The sequence below is a fragment of the Zophobas morio genome, unplaced genomic scaffold (assembly GCF_036711695.1).
Source record: "Zophobas morio isolate AGI-343-1 ecotype UQ-CSIRO unplaced genomic scaffold, CSIRO_AGI_Zmor_V1 ptg000023l, whole genome shotgun sequence".
Classification (NCBI taxonomy): domain Eukaryota; kingdom Metazoa; phylum Arthropoda; class Insecta; order Coleoptera; family Tenebrionidae; genus Zophobas; species Zophobas morio.
Genome location: NW_026972128.1, coordinates 4,815,439 through 4,843,160, shown reverse-complemented (window position 1 = coordinate 4,843,160; position 27,722 = coordinate 4,815,439). Strand labels below are relative to the sequence as shown.

Genomic DNA, 27,722 nt, shown 5'->3' with positions numbered 1-27,722 from the left:
GTTTCAAATTACAACAATGACAATGGTCCGCCATATTGTTTTAATAGTCAAAGGACATTGGATTGGACAAGACATGTAAATAGTGATTGGTTATTTGAGGCGGTTGATTTAGCTTTAAATACAACTCAAAGACCACTCAAAAATCAACTAAAATGTCCGTATATTACATAAATTCGTAAGTAAACCCCCTTGATTCCCTATCATTTCTCACTCTTGTCCCTCAGTTCAGAGACCACCGAAGACAAAACAGAAGCACAATGTGTAGAAGACCAAGTCCAAACGCAAAGCGAAGCGCAGAACGTCTTAAACCAATTCTGGCCCAAAGCCCTTGAAGACATCCGGGCAATCCGAAACGTAACTAAACTCCCCACAAACCCCACGATCTAACAACTCGTTTTTAGATGGACCTCAAACAGCAAGTCCTTCCCCTCGCCCGAATAAAAAAAATCATGAAACTCGATGAAGACGTGAAAATGATTTCCGCCGAAGCTCCCTTACTTTTCGCCAAAGCCGCTGAAATCTTCATTCAGGAACTGACGTTGCGAGCGTGGATACACACCGAGGACAACAAGCGCCGGACGCTCCAGCGCAACGACATCGCCATGGCTATCTCCAAATACGACCAGTTCGATTTTCTGATTGACATAGTGCCTCGAGACGACATGAAGCCAACTAAACCTAGAGATGAAGCGAACAGGACGTCGAGCTCTGATCAGGTGTACTATTTCCAGCTGGCGCAGCAACACCACGCGAACTTGCAGCAGAACACGGCCACGGCGGCGGCGACGTCGCCGACCACCGTGGCACAGACACAGGGGGCGATTCAGATTGTGCAGCCGCAGCAGGTGCAAACGGTACAGGTGAACACGATAGACCAGAATGCGGCTAGTTCGTCGCCCCCGAATACGTCGGCGGCGCAGACGCCGGTGCTGATACAAACGGGACAGGCGATAGCCCAGAATCAGCCAGGGAATGTGCAAATCGTGCAGCAGATTGTTACGCCGAATGGGGAGATACAGCAGATTCCGGTTGGTTGGAAAGGTGGTTGTGTTGTTGGTTTATGTGGTGTTTGGTTTTAGATCAATTTGACGCCGCAGCAGTTGCAGATGATTAAGATGCAGTTGCAAGGGAACACTTCACAGCCGGTGATTATTCAGACGGCGCCGCATTTGATACAGGTATTTTAAAAAATTTTATTTTTATTAATTAGTATAAGGTACAAAAAAATAAGAAATAACAATGGAAAAACAAAGAAAACTACAACAACCCGTGGGACTAACTACACAAAGAAGTGTCACAAAAAAGAATTTCGTGTTAAAGATAAAGCTCTAAATTACGTTGTTTGTTTTCACCTATAATTTTAAAAAGTGGCGACAATGAGTATCTCGTTTTTTATTGGTTGGCAATATACCATCTATCAATAGTGTTACAAAAAAAAATAATACATTCTAATTATTGTCATTGAATATTGAATAATTTATTAGTCACAATATTGTTAAAAAATTTGTTTATATTGCAGTGTTTTCTACACATACATGTTCTATTGAAATACCACTTCTTGATTTTGCATCAAATTTAGCAATTTATAGCAACTTTCGCTTGCTTGAGAACGGATTTAGTCATAAAATTGTCTAATTATGAACGTTATAAAATTTACATGTTTGTTGTTTCAATAGAAATGGCAATGTTTGGGTTTTTTTTTTGTGAGGTTGGTAACATTTTAAAATTTTATGGTGCACACCGGATCTCAAATTGAAATTTTGGGCACCCAGTCAGCAGAGCTGCAATCTTATTAGTTGTTTTTTAGGCACGCACAACTGACATTGGTGCCATTAATTCAGAACTGACAACCAAAAAAATTGCATTAATCATTAATTAACCCGGTCACCCCAGTACTCATATGTGTAAAGGCAGATATGTGAAATTATTAACTGCTAACTGCTTGATACGGCTTTTAAAACTTTTATTGTGCTTTGATTATAATTTTTTAAGCGAAAAAATTATTTATTTTCAATTTTCGATATACCAAGAGAGCAATAAAAAACAGGATCAAAAACAACCATGTATTCAACTCAAACTTTTAAACTGACGGAAATCTGACAAGAATACATATGTAAAATTTTGGTAAAGAGAAATCTTCAAAATTCCATAAGTGTATTTGATCGTGTTTTTTTACTGCGCTCTCGGTAATATTTGTATCACGGATTTGTATGTATAATTTTCAAACACGTTTTCACATTTCTATGGTTGGTGGCTTTTATTAATTGGCATACATGTTTCAAATTTTTGTGACCTCGACACCCTGTTTTTTGCGGAATTTTTGAAATATAAGAAGATTGAAATCCAAATAATTCCTAACACTTAAATTTTGTTCATAATAGCTCAAAATTTTATTTAAACGTTATAATTGATTTTCTACTTTAAATGTCAAATTTTACCATTTTACACTATTCAACTTATAATCTAATTGAGTTTTTACTACATATCAATGTCGCAAATAATAAGACACCTCACAACTTCAGATTTGGATTAAATTCTCTTTTTATTGTTCGATGGCTCGGCTTTTTTTCTTTGCTCATTTTTTCGATGGTTCTATTTTTTTTCTACTTATCTTTCCACTTGCCAAGTGTAAGCTAAGAAAGTATTGTAATAGGGTCCATCGGGCGACTGCCTATTTTCATGTTTTGTCGACATTTCATGATCTCTTAGAGTATGAAAAAGTAAGTCTGTCTAACTGTTGTCTGCCATCTGTGTCGATTTTTATTACACAGGTAATTTTCGAATCTACCGGACCGATTATTGTAAAATTTTATATTTATGTTGTAAAATCGCGGAGAGGGTAAAACGCTAACCAAAATTCGGCTATCATCCTGATCAACAATTTGATCATGGCCCTTGAGATTTTTTTAGTAAACGCCGTTAAATTTTGTAATATACAGAGTCATCAAAATTGATTGAGAGAATTGGTACTCCCTGTTTTTGCCGTGAAGTTTGTCAACCTTATGACAGATTTGTTTAAGGTTATATGGTAATGAATTCAGTGGCGTGACAAGAGAACTGGGGGTTGATTGTCGAACTCCCTGAATCAGTTGTGAATACGAAAGTTACCTTCTTGCAAAGTTGCGAACGGTTTTGAAGTTTGTACGAATCGCTTTGTTCGATGCGACCTTATTGCTCCTCGCATCTTTGCGAACAAATTCCAAAAATGAACGAATCTAAAATTCGAAACTTCAAATCTGACAACTAATATTTTTTACAAAAAAAAAGAGACGCCACTGAGTTTTGAAATTTGAAACTTCAAATCTGACAGCTAATATTTGTATACAACTTAATAAACCAAATTATTCTAGTTCAGGTTTACCAACTCTCTCAATCAATTTTGATGACTCTGTACTCCTATATTTGTGGTTTATGAATCCGCCTTGATTCTCTAACCAAAGCAAATTGTACGACGACGATTCTCTGTCTGGCACAACGGTTGAATCATGGGTTTTTGTTTTTACTTCCCGAACATAAGCTAAGAAAGTATAGTAATCGAGTCCATCGGACGAATGGCCACTTTTATATTTTCTCGACTTTTCATGACATCAAGTACGAAAAAAGTAATCTCGCGTTTCCGTCTGTCTGGCGTATGTGTCGATTTTTATTAGATATGTAATGTCCGAAACTACTGGACCGATTGATGTCAAATTTTGTATGTGTATTAGGAATATCATGTTATAGATGGTAAAACGCTAATCAAAGTTTGGTTAGTCATCCCAACCAATAAGTTGATGACGTCATTTCAAATAATTTTATTTTAACATTATTTAAATGTTATTCATTAGCATACTCCTATACTTGTGGTGTACGAATTCGTTTGGACTTTCTTCCCTCAACGGCCAAATGTTCACAAAACAATTAACATAGTATACTGACATTTCACCAGTAACTTAAGTTATAACCGTTATTGGCCATACGCTTCAGGCGTCGGACTGACGCTTGTTTTTTCTCTTTTTCTCTCACATTGCGTGTTATCAATGTTTATGAGGTTATAACAACTTTTTTATTGGTCAAATTAAGAACGAGTCATCCTATTTTATCGAAAAGGTGAGAATACGCACGCCCTTAAGAATGATAATAATAATATTCAGAGTATTCTATTCGACTGTGGTTTAATTAATAATTTTAGCTCTGTTTTGAGGAGACAAACTCATTCAAATCAAGCAAATTTCTACGTGACATTCTTCCGATGTAAACACCTTGAAGTTAAAGCTTGTTATTAATGCTGGGAGGCCATTTTTTCCAGTTGGTTATCTGATTTAAATATATTTGACATTGTCTGTACTTGTGTAATTTGCACAATCCCTTCCGTTGGCCCTGTTCTTCAGTGGTTCTATTTTTCTGCGATGGCTCTTTTCCATAGTGCTTTTTGTCGATGTTTTAATTTTTTTCGGCGTGCCCTTTTTTGCGACGACCCCCTTTTGATATTTATGATCTTGTAATATTTTTTTCATGAAGATATTTTCATTTTACGTGTGAATTTTGCATTACCTCAATTTATTCCCTGAGAAACTAAATCGGCACATACATACAGGGTGTTATTGAAAGGTACGTACAACAAAATGGACAGTTCTTCGCGAAGTCTAAGAAGTCTGAAACACTTATTTTGTGTTATCAAAATTATAAGGGGAAAATTAACCCTTATCCAACCTTTTTAGACGCTACTGAAGGATAAATAGGTAAAATTAATTTATTTTCAAACGTCATATAACTGACACTTATATGACGTTCTTACCGGGGTTTAAGTGTCATTTCTATGACACCGTGTTTGAGCGGCGCATAAGTACTATTTATACTCCGCCGGCGTATAAATAACACATTTATACTCCACCGGAGTATAAATATGTAAAAATCATAGTGGTTGTCAACCATAGTAACCATGGTAACTGAAATCAAGGCAATTCCTTAATGAAGCAAAAAGATAGGAAATAATCATTTCAAAAGAAGATAATCGTTTGAAAATAAAATATTGTATTTCATTCGGAGTTTAAGTGACTTCATGTGACTCGTATGGACTTAATTCGCCTCGCTATCGCTCGGCGTTTAATCGTCCATACTCGACACATAAAGTATCACTTAAACTCCTAATAAAATAAATCTATCTAATCTAATACTATTAAACGAGCAAAGTTTGTATATATTTATATATATATATAATGGGTTTCTCGAAAACGGCTCTAACGATTTCGATGAAATTTACAGGTTAGGGGTTTTTTGGGTCAAAAAATCGATTCATCATAGTTTTAACTTCTTAAAATTACAGCTTCATACATTTTCAGCAATTTTCAGGCAGTGAATTATTTTTGTTGCTAGGCAACATCAGATGACACTACACGAACACGAGACTGTTTTATAAGAGAAGTTTGGGTGACAGTTTGACAGTACGTTTGACGTACCTTTTTATCTTCAATTGTACGTACCGAAACATACTCCACTGTATAGAGGACGTGAAAATTCACCTTCTGAGGTGAGAAAATTTACGGAAAACTAAACAGTGAGCGGATAAAAGGCACACGAAAGAGCGTTGAATTGAGGTTATTGTCAAGCATTCATTTCAGAGGTTCCACGGTCGGAGTCAAAATGTGATCATTTTCCGGGATGGGACCGTGTTATTTGAGTTTTTGGGCTCAACGTTTCGCACACTTTCGTAAATGGCATCTTCGGGAGCAGGGCTGAGATTGAGAAATTAGGAATAACGCAAAAGAGCACGGTAACTCAGTATGTTAACCACACCAGAGGCGAAACTCTTCTGGCAGTAAGAATGTGGTTGTGACATTTTTCTAGAGTCGATAGAGAGAACTAGGAGAAAGAAAAAAACGACATAGAGAGAACTTAGGTAGAGCAGCTTTCAACACAAAAGGGTACAGGTGGTGGGAGTGCGCAGAACATTGTTTTGGTTTGGCCTTACAAATATCGTGCAAGCAGTGGCAGCGGCGATGAATATTTCGATTTTGAAATATTAAAATATTATTGCGGTTAATAAAAATATCACTTTTCTATTTTATTAGCGTTGACATTATAGAAAAAGAATTTAAACAATTACACTGGTCAACAGCTAAACTCTAACTTTTATTATAACAGCCAATTATTATTTAATTCACAATTTTAAATGATATTATAAACGGCTAAATCCAAACTTAGCTCTCATTTAAAAGTAATCTTCAATATTATCCTTTGAAAAATACAAAAATCGTACTATTAAGTAATAGGAAACTTTCTATAAGGTGTATTTTTTTGTGATCAAATTGCTACAAACTTCTTGGGAAACAATAAGAAAACTACGTTTAGTAAGTAGAAAACATATTATCATCATATAAAAAATTTAAAATTAACATATTCTTAAAAGTGCATTTTATGTATTCGCATCTTGATTTTTTCCCCAAAAATTATGACGACGTGAGTGACGGACGTAGAGAACGCTTCCATCTGGGCATTTTGTGGATACAAAAACGTTACCAAGATCGATGGAACACCTAAATGCTCGCAGAATACTGCGGGACCATCAAGCGAGAGATCTCCAATGAAATCTATAGGAGGCAACCGAAAAAACGTCGATCTTAGCTGTTTCTTTTGTTTTTTTCGTTTTTTAAACTACAATCGTTGTTTTTTTCTTAATTATGGTTGTTCTTTTGTTAATACATCACTTTTTGCCGTTAAATATACAAAAATTAAATTGTTTTACCTGCTTTTTTGTTTTTAACATCAAATATGCATTTTTATTTTTAATTGAGCTAAGTTGTAAGGTTTATGCCCTTTGTTACAAACACAGAGACAAATTAAACGGAAACATTACAATTATGTCAAAGTTACAGAGAAAAAATTGAATTTTGTTGACCAGTGTTATTAGTGCTGTATTTGATGTATGAGTTGAATAAAAAAGTAAGTAAAAGAAGTAAAAAGGTAATTTTTAGTGAGCAATAATTACTGTTAAATTACGGTACAGTCGATACTTCAATGTTAAAGACAGAAAACGTTACGCCTTATTATAATCCGACTTTACGGTATCGATAAATTGTGCCAGAAAATTAAAAACCATATAATTATAGTCATAGGTTGCTTATTCTCAGAGTTTTAAGCCCGCTTTTATCTAAAGATTTAACTGTTGCTTTAAGACTAGTCGACTATAAAATAGTATATGATACTGGTTTATAATGAGGGATTCGTGAAATTTTTTACTCATGCTATAATCCCTCACATTATAAACTCGTTTAATAATTAAAAATACCAAATTTTGTGTGATAGATTATCATAATTTATTGTTACGTAAGTCTATTTTTTTACCAAACAAATAAATTTATTTTTATTAAATGGTTGTCTGTATTCTTTTGTGGAAATTGCTCTATTTTTAATTGTTTTTGAAAGAAATGTAACTCAGCCGAAACTCCCTTCTCAATACATCGATGTTGCGCCACTGCTAGCCCGACTACAAGTCGCGCATTTTAAGCCACGCCCCTGTACCTTTTTGTGTTGAAAGCTGCTCTAACAAATGAGATTTTAATAATTGTCAAACAATAATTCCAGTTTTCTATTCTTTAATCTCTACATGTCACTCATCAGTATTTAAAGCAAAGACTGCTTATGGAATTTCTTTTTTAATGTGTATTTTTAAGTAGCGCGTGTACTTCAAAATGCATACTATACGCATATTTATCTGTCCTAATCTGATCGAATACTACCAAACGAGCCGAGTGAAGCTCGGTTAACCAGATATTATCTATTATTTTAGTAAACCCTAGCAACGGTAACAATAAAACTTTTGTCAAGACTAAATGATGATCTTTTTATCAGAGGCGTACAATGAATTTGGACATAAATTTTAATAATTTTTATCTCTAAAAGGAGAACACTTTTACCTGAACTTTTTTAACTTTTAGCATCCATACTTCGAGATCAATTCCCGATTTTATTTTGTACGTACCTTTCAATAACACGCTGTATATTGATTTTATTCTCATATTCAGATAATTGGTCTTATTTATTACTCTCTTTAAATTATTGTAATTGTAGTTCAATTTCAGATTTCTGTGGAACATTCTGCAAATTCTGATGATTTTCGATTGTAAACTTTTACTGAAATTATTTATATTTTTGTATATATTTTGTGAGAAGTGTAACTTTTTCTTATAATTGCAAAGATTATTATAGTGTTCAAATTTTTATTACGTATAGGTTTTAAAAAATATTCGACGCAGTTTAGAGCGTCTGGGGTGTTTCAAATTTTATTACTTCTTTTAGTATAATTTTTGACGTTTTAAGGGTTACAGTGTTCAGTCTAAGAAGAGTAGCACACCAAAATTTGAGGTGAATTTGAACAAAATCAGAGCTTTCTAGTATTTGTGGTTTTTTGAACTACATATTCCTGAAGATCCATGTATGTCTGACGTCACAACGAGATTCGATCAATTCGCGATGTGACTCAAAATTCGACGAAAAAAAACGCCGGCCGTTAAAAGATTTAGTTACCTGAAATCTGTTTGTCCTAACCCCAACATAAATAAAAAAATTACATTCTTATGTCCTGTTGATATAGTGGAAGATTTAATGAATCCTTTTCTCGTTCTAGGTGCCGCAACAGAGCTCGGCCCCGCAGCAGGTCTTCTTGACACAAAGCAACGGAAACACGGAGAGTGAATGAATACGTTGTACGTTTTTTAATAAAATAAGCCAAACGATTTTGAACTTTTATTAGAAAAAAAAAAACAACACTTATAAATACTTTACAGTCATCTATATTACAATATTTGCAAATATAATACAAAATATATCATAATTTGAAATTGTTCCCTCAAAATAACATCTTAGGCATATAGATATTTTTTCACACATATATCGCAGAGCTTCGAATATCACTCATGACAACAAAACTTGCCCTTTGCTAGTGTAAAAACGGCATCTAACGCGATCAGCAAGTGTACGCAAACTCCGCCCCCCGCATTTTCAACCAAATCATAAGTACACGTGCGAAGACGGCAAGACCCAACAGATTTGAAGGAAAACAACTTTAAACCTCTCGTCAAACAACAATAAAATTTGAAGCGTCAACAGTAATAAATCTTATGTACATTTAAGGCAATATTAGACACCGATTATTACAGTTGAAATTTCTCTTGGCACAGTCGGCAGTTTCAAGGCAAATTCTGCAGCACGTGCCATTGTAATACTTGGAAACGATAATTTCTTCGCAATACTGCTTCGCAACATTACGTACAACCCTCTAGCGAATATCACATTTTTCAATACTGAGCTAGAAAAATAATAGTGAGAGCAACTCTGTTAGTAACTTGTGCAAGTCAAACCGCACACTGTAGGTACAAAAACGAAAGTCCGCGTGTAAGGCAGCCCTTACACGAACGTCACGGATCAGGAGTGCGACCTGACGTCGTACGATTTACTGTAACCCGGCTTGTCGATGTCGAGCATCCCCGGATCTGACGCGTCGGGGATTTTACTGCGATAGGTCCGCGACGGGTGGCAGTACTGGTAGTAGATCAGGAGGAACGCGATGCCGAGGAGGAAGGCCACGAGCTGCGCCCCCGCCGCTCCGTAGTAGAGGAAAGGGTTCTCGGCCGAATTGTTCGTAACACACCTGTAACAAAAGTTCGAATTAGACCGACGAATTGGTTAGTGACATCTTTTTGACTACTATACTTAAGGTGCAGCAGATTCGCGCACAACTAGCTGTGTCTCTGCATCATAAAACTTACCACACGACTAAAGCTGCTGTGTTTTCCATAAAGCACACTAGATAATAGGCCAAATATATGTATCGAGTGGGGCCATCCCTCGGCGATATGAAGGCCAGGACGTACGCTAGGCCTAAGCTTATTGATAGAAACAGTTCTTCGCAACGGCTACTGCAAGCAGACGGGTGGTGTTGACTCAGGGTTAGCCATATTGACATGACTATCCAATGGACGACGCAGACGCAACCCATCCATGCTGGGAATATCGCGGCTAATAAGCTGAGGGCTAATACTCGGGACACTGAAAAAGAAAAATTAGAATTGTGATTTGAAAATTTTCAGGTCATCAAGGCGCGCTTTCTGTGGACGTTATTTCCATTAAGTGGAATTACTCGTTTCAGTGCGGAGTTGAATCGGGGTAATTGAAATAACTTGATTAACCCGCTGGTTAGTGATAATTGAATTTTTGTGATTCTGTGGTGACAGAACAAGAACAGGATTAGCTCTGGAAAGTAGGGTGTTTCAATTAAAATGGTTCAGCGCACCGAAAAAAAAAATATTGAAATTGGAATATTGAATACAAAGCTCAAATTTCAAACATTTTCAAAATATTACACAATTAATGGGAACATTTTTAAAACGTTGCATCACCTGAGATTTTAGAAATAGAAAAGGCCACGACATGTTTCAAATAAAAGCCACGAAATCTGATTCCATTCGTTATAAACAAAGCTGAGATTAGTATCTAGCTTTAAACACTTCACTTCGATTTATATAAAAGTGGTCGATTTGGTTCCACAATATAACAGTATCATAGTAATCATAAAGATTCACTGATATTATCAATCGAGAACCAATCATATTTGAAGAAAATGAAGATTCTGAAGATATCTCTTTGCCTAGCATTTCTGTTAGGGGCAAACTCTGAAAGTAAGTTAAATTCTACTTACACTAACACATTTGTCTTAGTTCTAGTTTCTAATTTTATTTTTTAATTTCAGAAATATCGTGTTCCTATTCTGATGGATCTACAACGAGTCTAGACTGTCCAGACTTACCGAAACATGTTTCTGAATTTGATATTTGTGATGACGCTGCCCGTTTCGGATGTAGACCAAAATCAATTAAACCGGTTACCCTGGGTTCATACTCGGACCAACAAAGACCTCAAACACCAGAAAATCAAGAGTCAAGATATCGTCTTTCTACAGAACGTTCACGGTCGGGACCTCAAGACAGATCAAAAAGCCACCAAGAATTTGATGGAAGAACTAGAAAATCAGCTGAAAACGTTAGACGAGGCAATGGCAAAGAAAGAGAAGACGATATAAAAGGAGAAAGATTTACTCATTTTGGTCCTGATTCTGCATCCTTTAGAAGAGAAGAAATGGAATTGCAAAATCATGAGCGAGCCTTCATGGAAGAAACAGCAAACAATAGAATTAGAACAGAAAAAGAAGAAACATTCCCAAAACTCAAAGAACAAGGTGCTTGTGGTGGTTCCAATTCTAGGGGACCTCTTGGAAAAGAGGAAAATATATCGTCTTTTGCGGAAGAGAGAGAAAATAATCAAGATTCTAGAAGACCCACTGACTCAAGATTTGACTCAAACATACGACTTCCTCACAGGCCTAGAGAACAAACATCGTTCCAAAATTCCCATGACAAAATAGATTTCCCAACAAACGAGAAAAGAACACCACGAAGCCCAGAAATGGAAGCAAAACGGTCACCACGTTCTGGTCCGAATTCTAGACAACCCTCTGAGCGACAGGAAAATGTATCGCAAACCGGACGAAGATCTCCCACGGAAGAGAAAGCAAATAAGGAAGATCGAAAAAGACAAGAAGGATCATCTCAGAGGCTTGGTCGAAGTGAAGATAGTCCTCGAAAATCCAGAGAAGACACGGCACGAAAATTTATTCCTGAAGAACAAACACAACGATTTGGACTTGACGGAAGACGTTTTTCCCGAAAGCACGATACTTCAAGAAAGGAGGAAGACATACGGCGTGGAAAAATATCCACAGATGAGCAGCGATTTGGAACCGTTGAAGATAGAATAGGACATTTGCCACGTAATAAAGGATCACGAAGCAGAGAGGGTATAAGAACAGGGTTGTCAGCGGACAGAAGACCAGAAAATCCACGTGAAAGACTGGGTAGAAATGAACATGAACGATCAGAAAGGAACGACAATCAAGAAAGGGTCCTTGGAGAGCGTCCAGAACGATCCCAAAAACGTAGTAGATTCTCCAGCTTTCAGGATAATGACGGATGACCTGAATTAGATGAATTAATATTAGAGAAGATGTTGAATATATTACTAAATTGTTGACTTTATTTATTATTACTGTTATTCTAATCCAAGCAGCATGTATGTTTAATAAAAAGTGAGAATAATTTGTCGTTTTTTCTTGATGAAAATCAAGTATAAATTGTTAAAAAAATCGCAAAAGCAAATACAACAAACGACGATCTCGAAATCTATTAAAAAAAAAGAATTGGGAACAGTTGTTACCTATTAGTACCATGGGACAATATTGTCAAAACGCAAAAAACAAATTTTACATAACAAAAATCGACCTTGTTCAGTTAGTAAATAAGAAGCTATTAACGTAGCAAAAGTTAAAATAACAATACCTCTCAAAATTTAAAATTCAAATGAAAGATATTCGAAATAGTTACAACTCATACTGTTCACACAAACCTTATTTCTGGCGCTTTTAATTTATGCCAGATGAATAAAACTTACGTAACTTCGTGTAAGACGTTGTGGAACGACATCATCAAGGTTGACACATTTATTTGCGTATTCATTACAAACAGACGAATAAATCCCAGAACAGGAAACTTTCATCTCAATCCCTCGGCTTATTATCAACGCCAACGCCATTTCCAATACAATGATTAAAAAGTTAAAATCAATCCTTAAAATAGCCCGACAAAAATCAGAGCAAGAATTAAGTTACCGCAACCCTCAATTTAATAACTGAGGCGTACGTGCTAAGCAAGATAAAAGAAATCACTTTGATGTAACCGGAGAGCATTACTTTGCCCGCTTTTAGCGTCTAATGTGCACACAAGGTCGGATTACTGCATTCTTTATGGCAAAAAATCATCCATCACATAACCATTTTTAGCTACATACGATTTCTTCTTACTTCTTTAAATAGCTGTTACGCCTGTGTGATCAACAAAATGACAAATATGGAAAAAACACACAACAAAGTTTATTTTCGTAACGAATTTATAATTTTTTTTTTAATATTGCAACAAAGTAGAACGTAATTCAAAGCTGTTTATTTATTATGTTATTACAAAAACAATATTATGTTGGTTTCTAACTAGGAGGCCATCTATATTTCAGAAGGTAAATGACAACAGTCATTTCCCGCGCACCTGATTGGTACCTCACACAATTTAAAATTCAATGAACGTTAGTCGGAATATTTACATAAACTCGCATGTATAATGCAAACTTTATTTTTGGTATTTTTAACTTTCAGCAAAAACAAGACTTGCATAACTCGATGTTGGACACTGCAGAACGACCTCATCAAGGCTGATGCATTTATTTACGTATTCATGAAAAACAAAGAAATTAATCCCAAGGGGAAAAAGCTTTCGTCTTCAGTTCCTGCGCTCATCAACGACATCAATATTTAAAACAAAATCATCAAAACTTCAAATGAATTCTAAAAATAAACTCCGTAAAATTCAGAGCAAGAGCAACTTACCACAATCTACAGCCTTCAATTTAATAACTCAAGCGTACCCGTTAAGTGAGATAAAATAAATCACTTTGAGAGAGCCCGAGAGTATTTTAGCCACCTCCAGGATCTAATGTTCCGGTGCAGTCAGTATTTATAGTAAAAAAAAAACATGCGTCACGTAACGACTTTGACTAAATAATTGATCTACTTATCTGAGTTATAGATCGACAAGTGTGAAAATAAACACTAGAAACGGATACCTTGTTTCATGAGAAACACGAGCTCCACTAAAATGTACAAGTGTCCACGAGATTCTAGATTTTATAATCGAAATAGAATCAAATTAGAATTACTCGTGAACTTTTGCCACTTCAGGCATATTTGTCGAGTTTGTCTCTGTCACAAAAGGAGAGAGAGAGTAAAGCAAATACATCCTACCAAATTAAGCCTTTTAATTTAAAAAAAAAAATTTTTTTTTGAATTAAAACGCTGCAATTTTCATATATGTTCCACTAGTAGAAATATTAAAAATCGGAGATTATCTGTGTTCAAACACTTCGTTCCAATTTATACAAAACCGATCGATTTAGCCCGCCAATAGTGACAGTATCACACAGTCACACACAATATTACATTAACCTGAATAATGACAAGTTCAACGATTGTCTAATTCTTTTCTAATTAGAAGACAATGAAGATGTTAACGACGTAATGTGTAAATTTAGAATATGAGTAAATCTCTACTTACACCGACAATTTTGTTTTAGTCCTACATTTTCACTTGTAAGTTTTATTTCATCAAATAATATGCTCGAATTTTGGGGAGTTGTGTTTTCTATTTATTGTAAAAATTCATTAGTTTCTAAATGCTACAAAATTTAATGCAAGTGAATTAAGATCGCCACGTTCTGAGTTCAATTTTAGAAGAAAACAACCAACAGAATAACCAGAACGAGGAAATCGAGATTTTAACCCTCGAAGATCTTTTGAAGAACAAAAGATATGAGAAATATAATCTGATCCTACTTTGGTCGTATAGAAAATGATCTAGAAGAGCAAAAAATGTATTGTGAAATGAAAAGAATCTTCTATGGACGAGGCAGCAAACGATGATTTTAGAAGGCAAAAATTAGAAGTACTTAAAGCGACCTCTTCGTTTAGCTTGCTTTTACTAGATCCTTTAGACGAAAATAAAACATCGTAATATCTTCGAAGTCAAACAGAATCGTTCCAAAGATTTAGTTTTAATGGCGAAACTAGTTTTAGACGGGTTCAGGATAGAAGAATTTCTCAATTCAGTAAACAGAGAATAACAATTTCTTCTAGATTGACGTTTGAACTAGAAACTTATTTACACGTATAGAACACTGGTGACACAATACAAGGCCAGAACGCATAGAACATTTATGAACTCAGCTTTAAAAAATTAAAGATCAAAACTTACACGTGATAGAGGCATTCATCGATCATAAAATATTAAAAACCAAGAGAGAACGATCAGTATCATACCAACATCATTTTTTGAGATTTGCAGATATAATGAGGGAAAACCGAAATCAGAAATTCCAAAGAGCCAAGACTCAGAACATCATAGTGTTTGTTACGAAGTGAAAGTGCTGTTTTTTCCTTCAAGTCAGTGAATATAAATGGTATCTGGAAAAAGTAGATCTTTTTAGCCACTTTAATTCGTATGCGAAAATTTGTTCCTGCTTGATGGTACATACCTGCAGGGTACTTTTCGAAATTTAAAATTCAAATGATTGCAATTCGCGGCATTTACATAAAAGTCACGCGTGTACTATGCAGACCTTATTTTTGGCACTTAACATTACATATAAGACCAGCGCCTTACGTAACGTTATTGCGCGGCGTGACACAATCGAAGCCGAAACATTCAATAAACAATCAATTATAAACAGATGCACTGATCTTGTATTCATCAACGTTAACATGACTGACTAGCCCACAACCCAACCTCTTAAAATTCAAGTAAACCTAAAAATAACTGCAAAAATTAGGGCAAGAATTAGTTCCCATAACCTTCAATTTAATAACGAAAGATAAAAGAAGCCACTTTGAAGAAAACCGAGAATATTTTCCACCTAATGCGAATGCAAGGTCGTTTCAGTACATTCTATAAAACAAAAAAAAAACATCCATCACGTAACCATTTTTAGAAGCGGCGATTTCTCCTTCGTTTGTTTAAAAAATCCGCATACCTGTTCGATCGAGAAGTGCGAAAATAAACACGCCGGGAACTCCTGTGAGAAAATTGCAGGCCTGACTAAACTTTACATAAATAGCTACGAAAGTGCAGGATAAAAGTAAATAAGAATTCATTATTTGACACCGCTTTAGTCAGACCCGCCACTACAGAACACTAATGTTAATATGTACTCACATGCACTCATCAGGTGCCAACAAAAAGCCACCAGAGTCGCCCCCCATTTGATTTTATCTTTATCATCTCGGGCGTAACGAACTGATCTGTGATAAGACGTCAACGACCAGGCGATGGACATCAAGGCGGCTACCACAGTCCATGATTGTATCACAATTACATCTGCAACATCGTGTTCGCGTTAGCTCCTACTTTGGCTGGTCGTTTTTCCGTTTACCTATATTTAAAGGTACTTTTTCTGGATGGGTCACGTGGATGAGTATTATCATGAGCTGGATGACCGCCTGTGGGGCTGCATGTAGGAAACAATGGTACAGTCGCAGTAACGCGCTGTTGGTGTCTTCATCCAGCATGCGACGGTACAGAAACGAAGAACCCAGGATTTTACTCTGGATGCCATAAATCAAGGTGTCTATATACCGCAGCAACGGCGAGAGTTGCAGCAGCAGGAACACTATGCGCACCACCCAGTGGACAAGGCGCGTTTTTCCCACGGAGGGGTCGTCGTGGTCGATGATGTACCTGGAAAAAATTATTCCACAAATTTAATTTTGGACTTTTTTGAAATTTTTATTTTAACATATGCGAAGCTTAGGACTTATTGCTTTGAATGTGCTTCAAGGGCCAAGAAAGTTCTGTCTAAATAACTTTACACTCATTCATCTGAAAAAATTTAAACCGCAAGTATATATTTTGTACATTATTTATAATTAGAGTTGCTCAACAACATTTTGAGATGACATCATCAATTTTTTGGAAGGGACAACTAACTATACATTCTGAGCGATTTGCCATGTTCACGACAAATTTAAATTGTTGACTTTACTGACTTGTTCTATGAAAATAATATATGTACCTATGTCTATTAATCTACGATTAAAATATTGTTACTTCGATACTGGATGTGGCAGATATTGTCACAACAAATATATTTAGAAACGCCCGCAATCTGACTTTCGTTTTATAATAATATTATTGTTATCTCGCCGCCGTTCCATTTATTTCAAAACTTCATCAAACTGACCCCTTTTCCCATTTTTTAAAATCGCAATTTATCATGGTTATGTATGAAGTTTTTATGAGTTGAAACGCGGCGTGCCTATAAAAATAACCTTGATTTACTTTGATTCCAAGATATTTTATAAATGGATGCAATAAATTTCCGCGACAAATGCATAATTAATTTATCAAACTTCAAAACGAAATCCGCAGAACTGATATTCACAGACGAATATTATTTTCAACCGTACTTCAACTCCCATAAAAATGAAACTTAATTACACAATACTGCACCAAGCCTGTGTCATAAATTTCAATTTTTTAAGACATTTGCCTTAATCGATACCATTTTAAATGTCTAAAAGGTCACGGGTGTTTTAGCTTGTTTAAATGCAGTCGTAATGGCAACGTAAACGTAAAATAATCAACTCGATTTTTCTGTATTTACTCTTCATTTAGTCGAGTGTTTGTTTGACCTGTTTCTTCTGCAAACTCCTTTCCGACTAATTTTGAAAAAGCTGCAGAACCCATCAACAAAGTTCTGAGAATCGAGGTAACAAGCTCAGCAATTACAGTAGAATAAATGTAATTACCATTGGCATTAATATTTACAATTCTTGGGTTTTCATTAGAAAGGTCATCGCACTGCTCAAGACCGTTCGTGATTATTTTACATTAATTTCAAGATGAAAATAGCAATGCCTTATGACTTTGCATTTTTCCACTTCTAGTTTGTCCGGTTCCAGTGGCGCATTATTTATTATTATACAATTTGCGAACACTACGTGACATGAAGCATAGCGTCGTTTTTCTACGTCGCAGCAACGTTCTAAATTACGTTCAAAACAAAAAAAGTTACAAAGTCGTCTTACATAATTTCGCAAATCCTCCATCACGCGCACGAAAATAAATATCGAATTAGAATATTTTTTACAGCGAAATTCGCCGCAGGTATTTTAATACTCTGAACTTGAAATATAATATTTGAGGAATTTTTATTTTACTGTGGCGAATTCCGCGAGTTTGCGGTTTTTATCGTCGCGAATAACTCCAGGCAGTGGAAAATTTTTGTATTCGAGTTGAGTAACTCGATGAGTGCAGGAAATTAGAGATTTTGGGTTTGTTTTTTGTTTTGATTGCACAATGGTTTGAAGTTGAAATAAATTTAATGATGGTGGGAAATCGGTGGTGCAATTGTTGCTTACGATAATTATGCTCGCACAGGATGTAAAAAATTGGTAATCGTACGTCGTATATCGTTAATCATCACGCAAATTGTTAGGTGATTATAATTCGCTACTGCTACGATTTTTGAAATATAACAAATTCCTTTTAAGTTTTAAAAATGTAAAAATGTTCTATTATTATTAGCAACTGTTTCCACATGACATCGCATTTCAGATCAGCAAGGGCGAAAAGAGAGGAGGGCTTTCAATGTAGTGATTGTTCTTATAAATTTACAAAATCCCTTTGTAATTTTAAAATAACAGCTTTTAGAAAATGTCAAAATTGTTAAAACTGAAAATCTACATTGAAAGTGGAAGATCAAACGAGCAAAACTTGTACGAATTTTGGAATTCGCCAGCTTATGTTTTTCGAAATTTAGACTTTTATTTTCTCAAGATTTTTAGTTGAATAACAATTAATACTATATTCTACAACTCTGATTTTTGGATTAATTGTTACTTCCCGAGGATAAGTTATTTTTCTGAAACTGCCTTATCGATTATTATCAAATTTTATGTATTCTAGGAATGTCGTCTATAGGGTAAACGCTAACTAAAATTTGTCTAACCATCCCCACCCACACCGTGACGAAGCCTCGCTGATGTTAATTCTAGGCATCCAGAGTTTTGCAAAAAAAAAAAAAAAAATCAAATTCTACAACAAACTTTTATACTTATATAGAAGCATCGTAGTGAAACGGTTGAAAATAGTTTAGTTGGTTTGAGCAAGTGTTTATCGCGACCACTTAATTTTTTTCTTACATTGTGACTGACGTTATCTATTTTTTTTTAAACGCTGGATTCGTTGTGGGGGAAATACTGATAACGTAAGATCAAATTTTATAAATACACTTTCTGCTTAAATTTATAAATGTTCTGAGAAATTATGAAATGATGAGACATTGCCAAATTTTATAAAAAAATTAATACGACAGATTTTAGAATATTTTGGCTATTATATAAAATTGGACAACAATCGGTCCAGTATTTTCGGAGATTATCTATAAGTAAAATCGACAAATTTTATACAGTAATATACTCCCATACTTGTAGTTTATGAACCCGCCTTGAGTAAAAAACACAATTGCTTTACAAAAATGTTTGTGCAATAATTGCCGCGTGTTTCATGTAACCGATATTCCGTGCACGTGAAAGACAAGTGGGTCGGAAGATGGTTTTCGAAAATCTCACTCCATTTTTGAATTTGTCGCTTCCTTATTCCATCAAACAATTTATTACATTTATTACAAACTAAAAATAACAAATAAAAGGACTGGTAACTATCACATACTACAACCAATGTTCAAAGTGGTCCCCATTTTGGTCCAAACACATTTCTTGATCAACACTAGCACAGCAATTTGTGATTCGTAACACTAACTGATCTAAATGTTCCCTCCTTTGTTTGAAAACGTTGTCTTTGAAAAATGGAATAATCTAGAGGGGTTAAATCGGGTGACCGAGGAAGCGAAGGGATATTTGTCGTTCTGCTTACAATTCGACGTCAAAATATACTTGAGAGCTATTGGCTTTAAGGGCAGTATGAGCTGTAGCCCCATTCTGCTGGAAATATAATTTTTTACCATGCAGCTGATTAATGAACATATCCAAAATCTATTTCTTATATATTCGAGCATTAACCGCAATTATACGCCGACGAGATAGCAAACCACATTCCCAGTTCATCGTATTTTCTGTCTAGCTTATTACTGTTTGCTGACGACAGTTCGACTTTAATAAATTGCAGTCAGTTTATTATCTCTCTCAACGCGTAAATTATCTCGCAGTCTTGAAAAAGACTTTTTAGTAACAATAAAATGGCGAAGATACAAAAACTGTGGGTCTGAAAAGCAACCATTCTAGTAAATACCAAATTACACCAGATCTACAAATAATGAAACACCAAATGTTCGAAAACTAAATCTTTGTGAAAATCCACACTGTTTTAACACTAAAATTGACCTTTTTTTTTTCGTCTACATTTCCATATACAAAATACTCGTGTGACACGCACTACTTCGTAAAAAATGGGAAACATTATTAAGACTGGAAAATTACACTACAATTAACAAACACCGTGATTCCTTCCATTGGGAATTTCACTCTTCAGTTCTACTGATGCATTTAACTTATCCTTTCTCGTTTCTGAAAGTTTCCACGTTCAAGGTAGCACTTCATTCGGAGAATGAAAGCGATTGCCTACGTAAATAAAGTGAGTCAAAAATACAATACAAATAACAGACAAGTAAAATTATAAGGAACAAAAAGGAATTTCCACTTTTATCTCTCATAGTACCAAATTCATCATAGAACAATCTAAACTATTTGCTCTAGATAAAAAACAGAAGTAAGATTATCGAAATTAATCCGAACGATTGTGACATCACAGCACAATTTGTCAATGTAAATGTATTTTCACCTTGTGGTTGCTATCAGTGTCAGTCAGTGCAAATGGCGCAATACGTAGTGTATGGATAAGTACTTAACGATTTATAGTGTACTTGATAACTGTCATAAATATTTATGATTCCATTGGCACCTACTCCGCAACGTATTTAGCGCAATTTTTCCGAGACTGTTTTGTATATTTTTAGTAAATACATACACGAGTGAATTTTTAAAAAGATCACGTTTTTATGACTCACTTATTGTTTAATTGTTCATTAAACAAATAATATTTTTTGTTTCTACGCAGGTTTACGAAACGTTTTCCAAGGATTGTATCGCCAGTGGCCATTAATTTGGAATGAAAAATTCCTTTTCGTGGGAGCTCTTATTAATGTGTAGCTGGATTGGTAATAGGCACAATTAACACACCTTTTACGCAATCGACTAAAAATAACAATTCCGTTGTTGGTTTCATTAGCTGCAATCTTCGAACCAAACAAATGTCATTAACGTCTGGAGAATAATAAGTAGGTGGGGTAGATGTAGAATTTATAATGAAGTGTGAACGGTACGATATTTTTAGCTGTGTGTTTATTAATCTTGGACCTAGTATTGGAAAGAAGGTAAAAATAATCTAATTATGACCGGAAATTCCGGAATCAATAATTAGCGTTAATGGGGACAATAATTTATTCGGTGATCTGTGGGGATAGCCCACGCTTATTCATTCCGTGAATTAAAAAGCTGCTGAACCGGTCGATTGGATTGGCTTTTCCGATATTAATATCTTCGGAAAATACGGTCTTTATATTTTAAATACAAGTATTTTATTTCATAGCTTGAAAAAAAAAATGAATCAGAGTTGGATATGTGTAACAGTTCTGATGGTAATTCTGCTTTATCACTGTCTTGTCCTCTCGTGCTGTTGACACATTTTAAAGTGAAAATTAATTATCACCGTGACATATCGCCACGATTACTTACGTAAAACATTATCTTTACAATTTCAGGACTCGCTGATGACACAGTCAACTCAAATTTTCTATTATTAACACAAAAACATCACACTTGAAAGTGAAAGCTCGCATTTTGTAAACAAAAATATGTCGTGGTAATGTTTCCACTATTTGTTTTGGGAAGCCATATTGATGCGACTTGCTAAACGTAGGCCTTGACTCTCTCATAAATCAGAAACGACACATTAATCCAAATATAACTTTAGGTACTATAAAAACAGCTCAAAAATACTTTTAAACGAGAAAGCCAAGTGCAAAAAATGAATAATGGCGCACATCAGCAACACTATTTTTTACGATATTACCCATCTAATTTTGCTGCTACTCGAATAAATAAGACGTACCATAAAAACTTTGGCAAGAAATTAAATACACAAATAACTTTATGTTTGTTCAATGCCAAGAACATGACTCCAAATTTATGACTGCAATTGTTATGTAGTCTACCACGTATTTTTCCTGCGACTTTTTAATCAGATAAAAGGGCTTATACTGTGCAGATTATCCACGCTTTTTTCAGTTACGTCATAAATATAAATAAATAATCGCGACCTTAAAAAAATTCACTTGAAATATGTTATTACGAGAACTAAACACCCACCATGTGTGTAACCATGATTAAATATGGAAAAATTCTTCAATGAGCACAAACAAAAACATTACTGCTTAACAAAATATTTAAATGTTGTTCTAAAAGTAAAGTTTTACGACTCTATTTACCTCCCTTCAAATAAATTTTATTTTCACCCAGTTAAACAAATACAAGCATGATTGATGAACGCAAACAGGCTACCTATTTTCATAATAAACTTAACGAAACAATGTGTATTTTTAAACAGGGAAAGTTTCCGTAAACCACCTGTCGGTTTATTTTTTATGAGAGACTTAACCTCAAAAGGCCGCACGGAAATATGGATTTTTACGACAGGAAGTCCACCTTGGTGGATTGAGTGCAGAGAAACAAGGAAACATTAATGTTGTGTTTTGAAATGTTGATACAGTGCGCCATTTTTTTTTTGTCATAAAATAGTTGGCAGTTTTTCGTTGCTTATTTAAAAATAAACGTCAGAAACTTGTACTTCGAAAACTGAAATTTTTAGCACATATTGCTATTAAAATTAAGTTCAACAAACAAGAGATTAATTTCAATATTTACAACTTAACACACCAATGACGACACCTCTGTCTTCTATTACATTACCAAAGCACACACACACTAAATACTTTTGACAATTTTGAGACATGTAATTTTTTTTCAATATTCACATTCTTCTTTTTTGTTTACAATTTACACAATATTAAGAATACTAATCACGTATTTCACAACAATGCTGAATATAGTTTGTGAAAAATTCTTCAGTCTGAACTTCAACAGCCACCCAACATATGAATCAAATTTTACCTTCACCGCGCGAAAACGACTTTGAAGAAACAATTCTTTCCCATTAAACCTTCAACAATTGTGCCTTTATATATATTATTACCGTCGTACCCACCGTGAAATAGCTAATAAATTTTTTTATCAATATAATCGCACTTCAACGAAACTTTAAACCTAACAATGCCACAAATTAGCAATTACATTAGTTCTCTTTGTGGCTTGAAAAGAAAGTATGCATAAGATTAACTGTTCACTTTAAATTTAATATCCCGTGATTTTACACGCTTTAAATGCACAATGCACCGACAAATAACGTCTGTACAGTCAGTACGCCGTTGCTTACCGTTGCACATTAGTGGTCAGAAAAATACTTAAGTTTTTAAAACCACAGGCACATCACAAAGTGATCAAAATAACACAAATTTAACTTCTTAGCACAGGTTTATTACAACCACAAAATCAACAATTTTCTTTTTTCACTTTTCTATCGGTAAACAAAGCAATCACTTTCCCATAAAAATCATTTGCATTTCACGGGAAAAATAATTTTCTGGAATAAATTTAAAAATAAACCTGACACGTTTTCCATTAATAAAGGGTAAAACTTCGTTTTCATGTTATAGCCTATTTGACTGTTATGGAGGGATGTGATTATTATGGCTATATAAAGCTATTTCTAATTTGGAACGGGATATTTCGAATGATTCCTTGAGAACTGAAGGAATTGAAATGACGTCGATGCGATTTGGGTCACAATAATACGATAATTTAGTTGTGCCCTCGAACAGAGGCGTTCGTTATTATTTCTTTTATTATGTAATAACACTGAAAACGTATGTACTAGGGGAAAATGAAATGAAACAAAGTATTTATCGATGCATGTTATGCTATTCGCCTCAATTTTGCATTTCCAATTTGTATCATCCTGTTTTAATATGGCAGATCCATTAAAAAAAAGTACAATCATAATTTTCCGCACTGGTGAACTTTATACAATAATTCATTGATACGATACATGTGGGCGGGTTAATATTATGCAATCTCAAACAGGTATACGTACTGCTGTGTACTGTGTAAATAACAAAAATAGAACAGAAAATTTAATTTTATTGTCACATGTGTAAATACCGTATGAAAATGCATCCACAACTGTAACACCTGTCAATTTAGGTTTGGCAAAATATTACTCTATAAATATACCAAAAATTTGGCAGTCAGTCCAGTAGTTTTAGAGAATATTTGTCTCTTAAAAATCGATACAGACGACAGAAACAGGGACCAATTTTTCCATACTTTCATGAAACGTCGAGAAAACATGAAGGTAGCCGTTCGTCGGATGGACCCTAAATTACATTCGGGAAGTAAAAAAATTCGCGAGTGCATGGCAACAACACAAAACTCTTTTTATTGAACCCTTTGTTACTCACAACCCCTTTATGTATTTGGCACGCCTCCAAAAGCATGGTGAATGTTGGCAATGACAACACCTGGGTCCAAAATTTGAAGGGTGGGTAAAAACCGAACAAAATAAAAAGTGTCTCGTTCCGTTGTAACTTTACATAAATTTAAAGTCGCGGTGCTTTCTAAAACTGAAAGCAAATACTAAGTTATTCAATATGATATTTTTCTTTAATTTAAACACAACAAACTGGCCAACCCCTATAATTTATATTAAACTTTCACAAAGTACGCAAGAATTTTTAGGTTCATATTTCTAATTGCGTACACCTCATTTCATTTTATAGGTTCTAGTTTCGCTTGTTTAAACCACAATACTGTGCACAAAAAACGTACGTTGACCTACTACTATCGTAATTTAATCTTTTGGTTCTTACGGAAGCTTTGTAAAATCACGCATTTTCCCACAACCTCTTTTATTGCTCACCACTTGCATGTCAAAACCGGAAAAATTAAAAAATAAATTTCAAACTTTCCGAGATTCCTACTCAATTATCTAATTTATAGAATTTGCAGACATTTGATTCGAAATTTTAATTTGTTTTTCAAAAGAAAAAAATATATATAGACCAGTCAGTTGCCCATTACGACGCTCTAATCAACCTAATGAGCGGTTGCTCGGCGTTCCACACACAATTTTGATTTTTTTTTACGAACATCTGGAAACCTAGGATAAAAAAAATCAAGGTGGATTTATAAACTACAAGTACGGGAGTACGTTATTTTATTAAATTCAAATAGTATTACTATGCAAAATTTTGGGGGAAGATCATCAGAATGTTGGTAGGGAGATGAAACAAACTTTATTTAACATTTTACGATCTACACAGTATTCTTAAAATACAATTTGACAACGATCAGGAAAGTAGTTTCGGAGATTATCTGATTAACAAAAATCGACACTGACGACAGACACACATACTACCGAGCATACGCTTAGGAAGTAAAAATTCTATTTTTTGTAACCTACATTATTTATTTTAAATGTTTAAAATTTATTAAATTATGATAAAAGCGCACGCCACACAGCACATTTAAGATGCGATTTTTCTTGAAATATTCTAGAATAACGTCACCAATTTTTTTTAAGCCCAGGAATGAAAGAAATTCGGTTAGTGTTTAAAGTTAGTAAAAAATAATCCTCTATCAGAAACCCTACCCAAAAAAAAAAAAAATAATTACCTACCCATCCATTATATATTTGACGAAACAGTAAAAATTACAGTATAAAAATAACTTTTTTTTTTATTTCCCAGTCCTAACACACTATGAAACAAGCGTTTGAGAAAAAAAATATGTGTTGATGCAAAATAATTTAACTATGGATTAAATCGTCACCTAAAACAAACAACTTAGCATTATGATAATGATAATTTACAGTCCTGATCCCCTCTACCATTGCTTGCCTGAAAGGAACAAAGGTTCTATGAATCAGATGTGCTTGAACACATTTTACGTCAAGGATGTCCGATTCGGACAAGCAATTCAGAAACAGGCAAATCATCAACATTAAGCAGTTTATTGGGAGCTGTCAATAAACACTTTGGAAACAGAAAGTCAATATTCACTACTAAGTGGGCTCTACTTTAAAACATATACATGCCATTTTTTTCTTTCTTTCAAAAGCAAATTTTCCATTCTCATTATTTTCAAGGAGTCGATTTAATATGACTTGATTAACAACATTTAATAGCGGCAAAACATTAATTTTAATAGTAAGGGCTTGAGAAAAGGTATGTGGCGCATAGCGTGTGGTGAATATTTAATATATTTAGCAACCGTGTGCTGACTAAATAATGAAAATCTTTCTGATATAAAGAAAGTCACCCGTTTTCATTTGGAAGTTTTCGATATTTGGAAACGTTTGAATAAGAAAAACTTTACAGGAAGTCAGTATTTGCATCAACGAATGACATTACACCCCAGAGTAACTTTTCATTTTCGCCATTTCTGCTTCACGACAGTAGATAAATAAAAGCCGTCCCTGATTGCAGACTTAGCTATACCACTTCCGGTTAAACCGGAAGTGAAAAAACTCAAGAAAAAGTAAATCCCACACCCCAACAAAAAAAAACATCCTATTTATCCTGATCTCAATCGATACAGTAGGCTGCGGTTTTACACCTCAAACTAGAACCAAAGCCTACTACAACAAAACCAGTGGAACCTCCCCACAACAAATCAATTCTACGCCACTGACTCATTCTTAAAAAGCGAAACCGCATTTTCTCCACGTTACCCTGTAACTCTGCCAAGAAATGACAGGTGCCATCCCACAACACCCACCAACGTCTTAACAAGTGGACGTCGGTGTTTACGTCTTTCGTTAATAAAACGATTTCCGAAATAAACTGCCGTGTCAACGGGGCCCCAATAACACTATAAGATTAAAGCACTTACCATCTAAGACTAACCGTCGTCACGAACAACGCAGGCACAAGAATAAAAGTCAAAGTCAACGCGAAATAAAGGCCGTAGCTGTACAACGAATAATAATACAACAAAACACATGTCAGAACCAAATCCAACACATAGGTTATAATCGATAAGGCAATACAGATCACGTAGAAGACGTCGAAATTCTGGCCACTCTCCGAGAACTTATCCGGCGACTCCGGTTGGGGCTTCATGTGTTCGATGTTGGCCAGAGAGGGGTCCCTTGAGAAGTGCACAACCACTGGATACTCCTCTGCCATTGTACATTGTCGAAGTTACGAAGACATTCCTCAAGAATGGACGCCTCGCATTCCTACCAACTGTTACACGTCGCGCGTTACAAAACCGACTAATTTCTTGCGGTTTGTGCGGCGGGTGTTGATGTGTGCATTTTCTTTCGAATTTTTAACTACGTCACCATGAACACCGCTCCCAAGTCCCCTCCATCATGCGTAAAAAAGAGATACAACCAGCGACTGACAGTTCATTTCGTTGATCTAGAGAATTTGATGCCGGCAGGTGGCAGTACTGCGTCTGCGCGTTACAGACAGGGCCGGCTCAACGATGTTCGGGCCCGTTTGCCTTTGAGTGTTTTTTTATTGTTTTACACTCGGTTATCACTTTTGATTGATGAAGAATGTGCTGATGGTGGCGTTTTTTAATGGAGAGAATAACTGTAGTTGATGTTTAGCACTCATTTGACCTCTCATTGACCTGACAATTTATTCTTTTGTGTCATTCGTATCAGAGTAATGATCGAATCAATCATTTGAATAAATTAAGGAAATGTTCGTGAATGTCTGACGTAAATGTCTCGTTATAAGCGGGGTTTTTATATGGGGTGAACGGTCGGATTATTTATGAAAATTTTACTACTTCGTTACTACTTTTTTTTTTTGTTTAAGGGTAGGGTAATATGTAGGGTTTCTACAATAATAGTTTAGTGCATTCGAGGGTTACACATTTGTGGCATTTA

General features: G+C 35.0%; 3 protein-coding genes across 3 annotated transcripts; 2 read left to right on the top strand and 1 right to left on the bottom strand.

Annotated features, from left to right (window-relative positions):
* The first annotated feature begins 17 nt into the window (after nucleotides 1–17).
* LOC135134633 (nuclear transcription factor Y subunit gamma-like) lies at nucleotides 18–8,714 on the top strand. Its single transcript, XM_064063359.1, has 5 exons — nucleotides 18–175; nucleotides 225–354; nucleotides 402–1,028; nucleotides 1,080–1,178; nucleotides 8,606–8,714. Exons 1-5 carry the CDS (start codon nucleotides 153–155, stop codon nucleotides 8,675–8,677), a joined length of 951 nt encoding a protein of 316 aa, XP_063919429.1. The 5' UTR covers nucleotides 18–152; the 3' UTR covers nucleotides 8,678–8,714.
* LOC135134632 (XK-related protein 7-like) lies at nucleotides 8,712–27,159 on the bottom strand. The gene is made up of 5 exons (XM_064063358.1): nucleotides 26,711–27,159; nucleotides 16,060–16,364; nucleotides 15,843–16,004; nucleotides 9,747–10,026; nucleotides 8,712–9,628 (listed from the first exon to the last, which is right to left on the bottom strand). Exons 1-5 carry the CDS (start codon nucleotides 27,004–27,006, stop codon nucleotides 9,403–9,405), a joined length of 1,269 nt encoding a protein of 422 aa, XP_063919428.1. The 5' UTR covers nucleotides 27,007–27,159; the 3' UTR covers nucleotides 8,712–9,402.
* On the top strand, nucleotides 10,513–12,128 carry LOC135134631 (trichohyalin-like). Its single transcript, XM_064063357.1, has 2 exons — nucleotides 10,513–10,655; nucleotides 10,727–12,128. The coding sequence occupies exons 1-2, from the start codon at nucleotides 10,598–10,600 to the stop codon at nucleotides 12,004–12,006; spliced, it is 1,338 nt and encodes a 445-aa protein (XP_063919427.1). The 5' UTR covers nucleotides 10,513–10,597; the 3' UTR covers nucleotides 12,007–12,128.
* Nucleotides 27,160–27,722: the final 563 nt, after the last annotated feature.

What these genes read in the sequence shown, in the direction of transcription:
- LOC135134633 (XM_064063359.1), top strand. Translation starts at nt 153, where the DNA reads ATGTCCGTATATTACATAAATTC. An exon ending in TCCGTATATTACATAAATTC is followed by an intron (nt 176 to 224) that starts GTAAGTAAACCC and finishes CTTGTCCCTCAG; the next exon opens with TTCAGAGACCACCGAAGACA. An exon ending in ACATCCGGGCAATCCGAAAC is followed by an intron (nt 355 to 401) that starts GTAACTAAACTC and finishes ACTCGTTTTTAG; the next exon opens with ATGGACCTCAAACAGCAAGT.
- LOC135134631 (XM_064063357.1), top strand. Translation starts at nt 10,598, where the DNA reads ATGAAGATTCTGAAGATATCTCTTTGCCTAGCATTTCTGTTAGGGGCA. An exon ending in GTTAGGGGCAAACTCTGAAA is followed by an intron (nt 10,656 to 10,726) that starts GTAAGTTAAATT and finishes TTTTAATTTCAG; the next exon opens with AAATATCGTGTTCCTATTCT.
- LOC135134632 (XM_064063358.1), bottom strand. Translation starts at nt 27,006, where the DNA reads ATGGCAGAGGAGTATCCAGTGGTTGTGCACTTCTCAAGGGACCCCTCT. An exon ending in AAAAGTACCTTTAAATATAG is followed by an intron (nt 16,005 to 16,059) that starts GTAAACGGAAAA and finishes ACGATGTTGCAG; the next exon opens with ATGTAATTGTGATACAATCA. An exon ending in ACAGCAGCTTTAGTCGTGTG is followed by an intron (nt 9,629 to 9,746) that starts GTAAGTTTTATG and finishes CTTTTGTTACAG; the next exon opens with GTGTGTTACGAACAATTCGG.